This window comes from Fukomys damarensis, unplaced genomic scaffold (genome assembly GCF_012274545.1).
Source record: "Fukomys damarensis isolate Sample0158 unplaced genomic scaffold, DMR_v1.0_HiC HiC_scaffold_33, whole genome shotgun sequence".
In the NCBI taxonomy this organism is placed as follows: domain Eukaryota; kingdom Metazoa; phylum Chordata; class Mammalia; order Rodentia; family Bathyergidae; genus Fukomys; species Fukomys damarensis.
In genome coordinates this window covers 43,434,533-43,446,058 of record NW_022900945.1, presented here as the reverse complement: position 1 = coordinate 43,446,058, position 11,526 = coordinate 43,434,533, and the positions used below count along the sequence as shown (strand labels likewise).

The 11,526-nt window shown below is 45.3% G+C and overlaps 1 protein-coding gene and 1 long non-coding RNA gene across 8 annotated transcripts in view; one reads left to right on the top strand and one right to left on the bottom strand.

Moving 5' to 3' along the window:
* The first annotated feature begins 1,308 nt into the window (after positions 1 to 1,308).
* Positions 1,309 to 8,500, top strand: LOC117283995. The gene is made up of 3 exons (XR_004515037.1): positions 1,309 to 1,485; positions 3,455 to 3,642; positions 8,429 to 8,500. It is a non-coding gene; the product is annotated as an uncharacterized LOC117283995 (long non-coding RNA).
* The window catches only part of Cttnbp2nl (CTTNBP2 N-terminal like), a 57,335-nt gene continuing 52,462 nt past the window's right edge, over positions 6,654 to 11,526 (bottom strand). For all 7 annotated transcript variants that reach the window (XM_033758125.1, XM_010631296.3, XM_033758127.1 and 4 more), the window contains one exon: positions 6,654 to 10,745. In XM_033758125.1, coding sequence (XP_033614016.1) covers positions 9,267 to 10,745 — 1,479 coding nt within the window. In that variant the 3' untranslated portion in view covers positions 6,654 to 9,266. The remainder of the gene's footprint in view (positions 10,746 to 11,526) is intronic.

Below are 11,526 nucleotides of genomic sequence, written 5' to 3'. Positions count from 1 at the left end.
TGGCATGGACGTGTGGGTCGATGAACTCCCTTTTATTATTCCCAGATTGCTGGTTATTCCTTACTTGGTTCATTAAGAGTATTGTATTTTACAGCACTGACAATATAGAAAAAGCAAGACATTTTTGAGGCATGATTAACTGGACGAGTAGATAAATGCTGGTCATCTTGGCCCGTCTTTAGCAGCCACTGAACATCTACTATGTATCAGTGCTTACTTCATGCCAGGGACCAGTTTCTTACGTTTGCTCATCTTAAGGCTCACAACAACCCCATGAGGTGTTTTTTGTTATTTCTTCCTCTTTTCACGGTCGTTTCCAGGGCCACGCTGCATGCCCCAGCAGCTCTGAAGCGTGCCCTCCCTGGCTGGGTTTTTCCCTGAAGGAGGCGGGTGTGCGGCCAGACCCAGGCGGAGGAGTCTACATGAACCGCCAGGGGGCGCGAGGAGTTCAGCTTTCGGAGGAAGGGCGGGGCTGCCAGCGGGAGGCTGGAGACAGAACCAGGCATCTTCCGATCCGCGAATGCACGCGGTATAGCCTCCTTTCCCCGCGGCACAGAGGACAGAGGAACAGATAATCCACCCAAAACTTTCTATGGGCTCGGAACAAAACCCTAACGGGGAGTCTCACATACTGTCTCGTTTTACCGATGCCGAGATAGAGGCTTGCAGGGGCCAGAGTGACAAAGCTCTTTCTTAATGACGTTTGCTGGCCAGATGCCTCTCGCGTCCCCTAGCTGTGTACAGAGTGTAGACATACCTTCGTGGTGCCAACCAAGACCCTCCACCCTCTTCTTGTTTAAATCAAATGATTCTTCAATCTCTCATTTTTCCTGCTCGGTGGAATCTTTTAGGCACTTGGAACCCTGCTACTATGAACTGCCCAGTACATCGCAATATGTTAACCTCTTAAGACTTGTTCCACCGTCAGAGTAGGAACTGTAGCCCTTAGCATGGTGTCTGGCACACAGTCAGCACTTAATACGCATGTATAGAATGAAGGGGCAGGCACAGCAAGTACCCGCCTCAGCCTAGCTCAGGGCTGCACAGAGCCAGCAGCAACAAATACCTGAGAAACAAGCAAATGAGGATTTAATAGTGTGACATTTCTATTCTGTAGCTAGCTGGGACTGCCAACTCCCGGAAGGCAAAGATGAGGAATGTGGGTGTGTGTATGCGGGGGGAGGAGGTAGGGGAAAGGAGGCACTGGGCAGGGAGCAGAGCTTTCCCATGGCGAGAATAAGGCCCGCATAGAGAATGAGGGAGCAAGAGATGCCAAGATCAGAGTTAGAGCAGAAGGAAAATGAGCCCTGAATGGAAGCCTTGTGTGTGGCCCTGTGATGCTGACTCACCAAGACTCAGGAGAGGGAAAACATGCAGGGGATGAAGAAGGGGCCTGTGTGTGCTTTGCCACCACCCCCAATCCACCCTGCCACCCCGAATCCCTTTGGGTCAGAGGTTTTCTGAGGACCCCCTGCATGTTCTGAGGTACTGACTGTCCTGGAGGGTTTTGATTTGAGGTGGGTGGGCGGCAGGCAAGAGAGGGGGCACTACCGAGAGGAAGATAGATCCGCTTTGGGAACGCAAAGGCCACTCCGCGGGGAGATGTGCGCCTGCAGCTGTAGTGGAAGCGGAGACCAAGGAGGCCCTGCTCCTCGCTGAGTGCCCCTCCTCCACAGGCAGGCGTGGCAAGCCAGACTCCTGTGCAGGGAGGGCGAGATGCCCACACTGTGGATGTAAGGCATCCTTATGAGGAAGAGCCTCCAGCAGAACAGATCCACCATCCTCCCACCGTAACCCTAGCTGTCAGACCTGTCCAGCGATGTGAGGACAGGATTTTTGTGGCAACAAATGTGGCAGTCAGCCAGAGGCCCAGCAGAGGACAAGGCCTGGAATTCAGGGCAGCCAGGTGACCAAGATCAAAGCCAGACCTGTAGGGAGGTAGATGAGAGGAGGCAGGAGTGCCTGGGGGAGCCGAGGGAGCTGCTGCTGGAGTATCAGGTCAGGTCAGGAGCAGTCCGATGAAGCAGAATGAGACTGGCGGACTGACTTGGGAGTGGAAACTCCGCGTGAACTGGAGATGTGAGCGTGGGCAGGTCACTGCACTTCTTCTAAAACTCAGTTCCAGTGTGTCCTGTTCTAGCTGAAGATCTCCACAGCTACCCAGCTAACCGGTGGAGTCATACTTAGGTATACGACTGACAATAAGCTCATATCCTAACTGCCCAAGTCTGTTACTGCCTGTAGCACCCATGCTAAGCACGTGCCTAGCACTGAGCAACACCTCCAGCCCTTGTTACTGTTCTGAAACTAGTGTGGCTGGCAAAAGGAATGTGGCCTTGAAAGCCACATGGCTAAGGATGTGAATCCTGGCTATGACTGAATTTCAGGCCTGTTGTTCTGTCAGGCGTTGGGTAATTGTTGTGTCACAGCAGACTTTGCATTGGAGACTGAACCCTACCACTGAGCTATTCTAGCTCCAATCAACCTTTTTCATTAGCTGTGTAGATTAAGTGAAGTCACACATTAAAATGCTCGATACAGAGTTTGGCACCATATAAACTCAGAAAAGGCGCCCTCCCTCCCCCAGAAGACTTGTGAACAAAGGGAACAGAGCAGACTGGGATGGAGAGCAGGGTGGGCAGAGGGAAGAAACTGAGCTGCAAGTCTTCAACAGAGGTCTCACCCAGTCCTACAGGGCGTTCAAAAGCTGGGCTAACCCTTCCAAGTTCTATTTGGGAGAAGGGGGCCCACATACATTCTGATCCATCTTGGGAAGTAAGCGGTGCACGGCACGATGTGACCTCAGTCAAGTTGATTTTTCAGTTGAGACAGATCCTGTGAGGGGCTACAGCTGAGTACAGTTACTATCACCACTCCCTGCACCTGGGGAAATACATCCTTCATTTCTGAAGGGACGTGGTAGCACATCCTAGTGTCTAACGCAAGAGTAGTTTTCAAATCCAGGGCCAGACATATGCTTGGCAAACTCCACCAATGAGCTGCATCCCCAGCCTGAGTAGGATTCTTGTCAAATTAAGAAGGTGACTTCTCAGGATAAGGCCTATCTTGATCTGACACCTCCCGGGAATTTTTCAGTGCCAAACATTTAGCAGCGGTGTGGATAGAGCCACAGGACACTTGTCTCCTCCAGTCTCCCAGCAAAATGAACACTGACATTTAGGAGAGAAGAGCAGAAGCTGCTTTCGCATCCCTCAAGGAAGTCAGTCACCTTGCAAGGGTCACCAAAGGACTGATTTGATTCTTTTCAAAGTGTAATGTTCATTTCTCTCATTTGCCTATGGAAATTACAGGGCGTGAAGGGCAACAGGTAGGAGACATTTATGGGTCATGTCATCTTTCTAAGTCCTCCCTACAGATTACCATGGGAACTCCTCCTTATACCAGGCCCAAACCTTGTGGAAGTCACCCACTGGGGGCTGTCTATCTCAAACAGGACTTGAGTTCTTTCTGTACCTGTCTGATCTCATCTTCAAACCAGTACAAGCCAACTGAATCATAAAGCAAACACAGGCAGATAATGCTTTCAAGAGAGAAGACATGTTTGCTACTGGGTGTGGCGACACAGCCCTGTTATCCCAGTTTCATGGATGGTGGAGGATCAGAGTTAAAGACCAGCTTGTGGTAAGTAGGTAAGAACTTGTCTCAGGGAAAAAAACAACAACCTCCCCTCAAAAGAAAGAACCTTAAACAAAACCACATTCAGGCAGGGTGGTCCCTGTCTGTAATCCCAGCTACTCAGGAGGCTAAAGCAGGAGGATCACAAGTACTCAAGGCCAACCTGGGCCAATTTAGCAAGACCTAGTCTCCAAAGATATATAGAAAAGTTTTGGAGGGCAGGGGTAGGGGGAAAAAATGAGAATCAAGATTTGTCATGTAGAGGTACAAGATCCCAACAATGAATGTAACTGTACTGTATCCCTAAAATGTACCAATAAACTCAATTAAAGCTGAAAAAAAAAAAAAAGCACCCCTGGGTCTAATACATAGTACCAAAAACAAAACTTCTACTTATTTATTTGGTGTTTCATTGAGGTAAGATCTTGCTATTACAGCCCAGTTTGGCTTCACACTCACCATCTTCCTGCCTTAGCCTCCTGAGTACTGGGATTATAGGGATGTGCCACTAGGCCTATGCCAATCAGGCCAGTTTCAGCGGCATAATTTCTCTCATTTAATCCTTCCAAAAAAAGTGACCTGAGGTTAATCAATTCATTATTTTCCTATTATTCCGTCCCTACCTTACAAGGAAAGTAACTTTGAAATGATCAAACCCCTTGTTCTTTGTCCTCTGCTCAGCCTCTTGGAAACATTTATTCTCTTTTATGAAAAGGGTGTTGCCTGCCTCTATAACTACAAATGAAGCCAACTAAATTTGTTAAAATTTTGTCTTTTAACTGTGTTAAACTCAAACTCCTAAAACTGGGAGGATTTATGGAGCCTTTACGAAAACAAAGGACAAGACATATTTTCTTGCAACTAGCAGCAGAAGGGCTGGGCAGCAGTTCCAAAAGGTCCATCTGGCCTAGAGTGAAGATTTCTATAAACTTTGGGGAAGGCAGGTACTGTTTACATAGAACCTACATGGGCTGTGTCTGTAACAGGGGCAGGACACATGAGGAAAGCTCTCGGATTGGAATGCAGTCCCTAAGAAGTAACCTGCTTCAGGGTTGGCTGGCGTCAACAGTCCCGAGCTTGTCTGTTACTCACCAAGGCTTCCTGTACAAACCCCTTATCCTTGCCAACCTCATCAGTACCCTGGGAATAATATGCCTCACAGTGCATTTGTGAGGATGAGTGATGTAGTACGCATGTGAAATCACTAGCATGGTTCTAATACCCAGGTAAGCACTCTTCACGCTGAGTTATCACTGGCATTCAGGCATACCAGTTTCAGATGCTTAAGAAATCTCCTTAGGTCACAGGCAAATAAATGGTGGAAACACAACTGAAATCCCCGGAACACTACCAAAATGTGACCTGGGTGTGGTGGCACACGCCTGTAATCCCAGCACTGTGGGAGGCTAAACAGGAGGGTTCCAAGTTTGAGCCCAACTTGGGCAATTTAGCAACTTAGCCAGACCTTGTCTCAAAATAAAAAAAAAGAGAAAGGGCTGTGACCTAGTTCATTGTGAAGGCCCAGGGTTCAGTCCCCAGGACTGACCACCCCGAGTACTCCTGTGCAACGCTTTGGTGAGCCCACTTCTGATTCACCATGAAAACATCTATTTTTGTTTTCTTTGTGGTGCTGTGGATGGAGGGCCTTACATATGTTAGGCAAGCACTCACTAGCTGCACCCCAAACCCACATGTTTTATTTTTGTTTTCTAAGACAGGGTCTCACTATGTAGCCTAGGGTAACCTGAACTCTCAGTTCTCCTGCTTTAAGTCTCCCAGGTGCTGGGACAGACATGTACCACCATGCCCAGCTCACACATCCTATTTTGCAGTCAGCATTTTAAGATATTTGAAATTCTGTTGAGGATGCTGCATCAGAAGCACTCTTATAATTCTCTCCCTCCCTCTGTCCTTCTCTTAGCATTGAGGCAGCACTGGGTCTGCTGTGGGAAACCGGATGTACCTAGTATTTACTGAAGTGATCATTAACTGGCTTAAATGCTAGAAATGTAAGATATGTAAACAGTCATACTGTTTGAACATCAAAGGATTTTCAAGTGCTTCTAAGTGGCTACAACTGGCATTGCAAACACAGCAGCAATGCACTGGACTAGGAAACACGAGATGCAGTTGTTTGTGAAATGAAGGAGCAGGACAAGATCAAGCTTTTTGTTTTTTTGAGACAGTCTCCCTATGTAGTCCAGGCTGGCTTTGAACTCACAGTGATCCTCCTGCCTCAGCCTCCCAGTGCTGTAATTATAATGTACGCCATCGTGCCTGGCACGGTCAGGGATTCTTAAAGTGTAGTACACGAGTCAGATGAGTTCAGGTCTGTGGATTCTGTGAGGCCATCAGTTAAATTTTGCATATAGGCATATTTTTCAGGCCAAATAGCTTTTCTTAGATTTTCAAAAGTCTGGAATTCCTTGGACAGTCATGATATATCAACTTGGTTGGATTAAGGAATACCCAGAGATTAGGAAAACACACTTCTGGGTGTACCTGGGTTGGTTATGGATGTGTGACTTTTTTTATCAACACCGTTATCTGCTGTTTCCCACCTGCTCCTCTCTGGCAATGTTCAGGACCCTGCTCTACTTCCAGGCCACCATGAACTTAAACTTCTTTGCCCTGCCACCCCCTGCTGCTATGGTGTTTGTGCCTTGGAACCAGGAGACCATGAACTGCCTGAACTGAATCACTTGGCACTGTGAGCCAAATTAAACTTGTCCTTAAATTGCTGGCATTGGTATTGTATCTCAGCGATGGGAATGCGAATACAATTTCCATGTTTTAAAAAATTACAGACTATATTATTGCAAATGTGGTTCCAAATAAAAGCAATGTCCCAGTTCCTTATGGGGTCTACTCTGGATGGGTGCGTTGACTTCATTTATTTTTTTCAAGGCCATTGTAAAATCCTCCCTCAACATCACCCATTCCTTCCCCAACAAAATATGCCCCAATTATGCAAAATTCTTCATCTTGTACAAATAAGACTATTTTTCCTCAGACAGTATAATTTAACTTGTTTTAATGTAATCTGCTATAAAAATGAAGGGCGATTTCTGTGTGGTACATTTGGCTTTACAAATGTTAAGGACTAGTTAATGCTTATGTTATATGTTGCACATCATTAAAATCCGTTGACCAGTAACAGCTTTTTCAACGTGGGTTAATACGGAAATTGTGAACTGTGGAATTTTTAAAGCACACACACACAATCTATAGCAAACTTAAATACTAAGCTATAATACCTAACTAAATTATTGGATCCACTGAAGGATTGTGCTTATTTATCTCAGAAGATAGGCAACTAGCAAAAATACACATTTCTTTTGCATACCCCACCCCCGTATTACATTGTAAAAGAAATACATTATTCAGTGCACTTCCTAAGAAATAAAACTCCCTTATAGCATCTCTCTTTATATATATATGTATCCAAAAACAAAGGAAGAGCACAATGCAACTTTTAAGATTACCATTTAAAGCAAGACAGGTAATAATACTCTAGCACTATAGTCTCCCTTGTGTTTAGAAGGTTCAGAAATTTTATCAACACTGTTCATTTTGACTATGCAATGGGAATAAAGTTCAATGCATGACTGCTTTGGACAGTTTCAGATACCTCCTACGTCACTTTTGTAAACACTCTGGGTACCAGAGGCATTTAAATTTTTGCCTTTAATCAAACTACATGATAGAGTCCTTGGTATATTCCTGTGTGATTTATGCATTAATTTCTATAACCTGCTTTTCCTTCATCAACTCATACTGGATTAAAAGGAAACAAGACTACAGCAGGTCAGGAACTGCTGGATGGACAATGGTCAAGGGAATGTGTACGCGAAGACACCAAGGCCTCTCTCTCTCCTTATGGATATAAAAATCATATAACCACCGTATCTGAGCTGGGTTGTAACATCCCTGGTCAGAAGAGTGAGACAGTTATATTCCATGGACTTGATCATGTACGTTAACCTACACAGCTGGAAAGTCCAGAGGTTTCTGTCTGTATAAATTCACCATGATTGAAATAACACAAGTTTCTAGAATGAGAGAAGTTGCAATTTGGCAGCTTGCAAACTAAATCCAGCAGAAGCGTTTAATTAGCAGCGTTAAAAAACTTTCTTTGAATTAGTTCTTGATATTTAAAAAATGAGAAAGTCTCTCATGAAAATTTGGACATCATAAAAACTTGAGCTGGTAGCCCTGGTCCAGCATTTGTGCACAGCAGGAGTCAGCTGAAGCAGAGCAGAGAGGCCTTTAAAAGGGAAGGGCTGCTCCAGACCGCTGCAGCTCCCACCCTCTGAGTTACCGGGCACCACTGGGGGGAGCGATCCATTTCACTCTGACCAGTTAGGTTTTGTGCCAGCAGCATTAGTTTAGCTGTGCCTTTTTAAGATGCTAAAGACTTGCGCTTCCTTTGGAACTTTCCCACCTCCCCACGGAGGAGAGTCCTCCTTTGATTGATGGGTCCCAGCTACACCCAGCTGCTTTGGTAGGTAATCTTAACGTGCAATTCTACTTGTCCTTTATGCTATCTCGCAAACTCCAAAGACATAATCACACTAACAGTTATGTGTTTAAGTGTATGTTAAACACATAACAGGGTACGTATCTATACAGATATATGTATACTGCCAATTAGGCAAAAGTTAATTTGGTTCCACAGACACAAGTGCTGGCAGCTTGGAGAATAAATGTAACAATCTGATAAAACGTGTATAATTCTGACTGATAGTATTACAAAGAAAGTCAATTTTAAGTTATTGCTTTTTGATTACAGATTTCATTCTGCTGCAAAACTTGTACAGAACGAGCAACCATTTCTTATTCAAGTAAAAGCAATCAGAATCAGAAGTTCCTTTCACAACAGTAGATGCTTGAAGACAGTTCTGAATGGAGATGTGATTTCCTTCTGCAGGAACTGGGAGTGACTTAATTTTTTAAAAGTACAAGAAAATCAGCACCCAACTGCTTAGTGCTCAAGAGGGTTTTTCAAGGGCTCTATAAAGCTCAGCTTTATGGAGGATTCATACCCATTGTAAGAAGGGTTCCCATTCTATTTACGTAGCCTTGTTTCAGAACACAAAGCATATATTAAAAACAGTAAAAGAGAATTAAAAGCAGCGTTGGCTTTTAACATTCAGAATTCACATAGGATCTCATTTTCTGTCATTATTGATCCATTTTTTGTTTTTGTTGCAGAGTCACATTCACATGGCAGTCTTATTTCAGGCACTTTTAAAACATGTTCATCTGGAATAAAAATCTGCACGAAATACTTCTGCATTATTCAAAATGAGTGTTGAATAATTCTAGTCCCAAAATAGCAGATCACCACCTGGTACTCAATTAGCTTTCTCCATCACAAGACAGTGACTGCTGAGCATGAGATGTCTTTGAGGTGCCCTTCTAGATTCAGTACAAAGATGTGAGCCATAAAAATCCAATCTACTCAGTTTCTACTTAAAAAAATACAAAAAGGTTGAATACACTAAATGTATTTTACAGATGGTTGCAGCTACTATTAAAATAAATAACATAATCTGACTCAATGTTCTCATTCTGAGCTCTTGGACAAAACTGATGGAATGTCAAGTGTGGAGACGCACTCCCGGGAACTAGCTGCCGGTAGGCATAAGAATCTCAACGTCCTTGCCATTGGCTACCACAGCACTGGAAGAGCAGCTGCTGGCAAGGTCTTCTGAGGTGGTCAGAGAGGACGCCTGGGAATGAGTTTTGGTCAGTGGAGTGGTAGTAGATGCAGAAGGGGTGAGGCCAGGTTTTTTCGGTGGGATAGGTGGAGGGTTTCCTCTCTCAGCTCTTGGGATGGTAGGGGATTTGATTCCCGGAGATAGGGGGCTCAGAGGACTGGACACTTTCCCTGGAGTAGGTGAATGGCTGGTGTCACCTCTTGGGTTGGCCGTGTTGGCCAGATTTCGATAGTCTGTGCCAAAGGGAGAGCTGTTGGGAGAGACAGGCTTGATTGGCCCTTGGCTAGTGAATCTGGAAAGCACCTGAGTGACTGTGTTTCGGGCCAGCTGCTTGGCAGCAGAATTGTCTAAGAGGGTGGGGGACAGATCCCTGGACGGAGGGCTCTGTAGACCACTGGCCTGTTGGTCCTGATCTGCTTGGGACTGAAATTTGTGCCGAGCTGCATGGAACCGCTGGTTGATCCCTACCTGGTAGGATGACTGGTAGCCAGGGCTGCTAGCTGATGACCCTAGTAAGCGCTTAGTTAGTACTGGTGAAGAGCAAGGAGAGGATGTTAGAGAGGAGGAGGCAGTGCTGCTGGGAGATGGTGAGCTCCCACTGGAAGGGAGGTGACTAGGCATTGGGACTGAAGTCTCAGTTACTGCTGGATACCCTCCATTCTCCACTGGTTTCTCTTGAGCCAATGCCACAGATTTCTCTTGCGGAGGCACTTGATTTTCTACAATGCTGCCTGCAATCAACTCCCTGGTAGTTTGTATCTCTGGGTCACAATGGCCATTGGTTTTTGCATATGAGTAAGTAGGAGTGGTGGGACCAGGCATCCCAGTGTTTGTCACTTTGGCTATGCTGTTTCCGTGGATTCTTTCTGCCAGAACATTCTCTGTTTGGCAAAATACAGACACTAGCATGGGAGGCTCAGCTGCTGTGCCTCTGGACATGGTTACTGGTTTCTTGAGTTGGTCATCAGTGCTACTATGCTGGTGGGAAGCCTCTAGATTCTTCACTATCTTCTTCAAATTTTCCATCTCTTCTTTCAGAGTTTTCGTCCGGTTCTCTTCTCGGTTCAGTTTTGCTCTCAGTTGTTCCCTTTCGATGTCAAACTCAGACAACTGCTTTTCTACCTGGGCCTCAGTCTGCAGGCCTCGCTTCCTCTCGGCTGCCAACTCTTCCTCCAGTTTACTCACCCGGCTCTTCTCCTTCTCCAGTTTCAGGCTCAGCTCCCCTGCCTTCTGCCCTTCCTCGGCTGCCTTACTGGTGGCTTTCTTGCACTCAAGCACCAGCATGGATGACAGCTGCTTGTGGCGGGAGCGCTCCTCTTCCAGCTGACTAGAGAGCTTCTTTTGCTCTTTTTCAAACTTCTTCACTTGGGACTTTTCAAATTCCAACTAGAAAAAAACGTCACCACACATCTTGATTAGGTTAATAAAACAAAGAAACATTTTGAAAAGTTATGATCAAGTAGAGTGTCCTGGCCAGTTGTTCTCTGCTACATGGGATTATTATTATGTATGCCACGGGGCTTAGGTTAGTATTTGTTTTCTTTTTTGTGGTGCTGGGGATTGAACCCAGGGTCTTGCACATGCTAGTGAGTTCTCTATCACTGAGTTATAACCCAGCTCAGTATTTCTGAATAATTAGAACACTTAACACAGAAACTGCGCACACTGTGACTTAATCTTTCTCTGATGATTTAGGAGGCACTTCTAGTTCTCAATGGTCTCAGGGTTACCAGCGGGAGTGTGATGCACTGCGGACAGTACACAGAGCCAATCAAAACAACAGAAAACGATAAAAGTAAGATTTTGTGGTGAATGCTGCTCAGAACAAAACCTTCGGTTTCAGCAATAATCTTCTTTGGTCTTAAAGATGAATAAACATAAATAGCCACACTTGAATTACACTCTTTACACAAACGTAGTCTGTTTTGTCTTCCCATCCCTATTTCCTGCACATAGACTCTACGTGAGAGGAAAGGCTTGAAGGAACATTTTCAGACAGTGTTTTTTGCACTGTAAGACCTATTAATGGAGGAGGAAATCTGCTTAGGAAAGCCATGAGAAGAACTGTGTGTGTGTGCAGAGAGACAGAGAGAGAGGGACAGAAGGACAGAATGAGAATATCAGTGTGTACTGCAGGCAGTAAGGGTTATGTTTCATTTCCTGACAC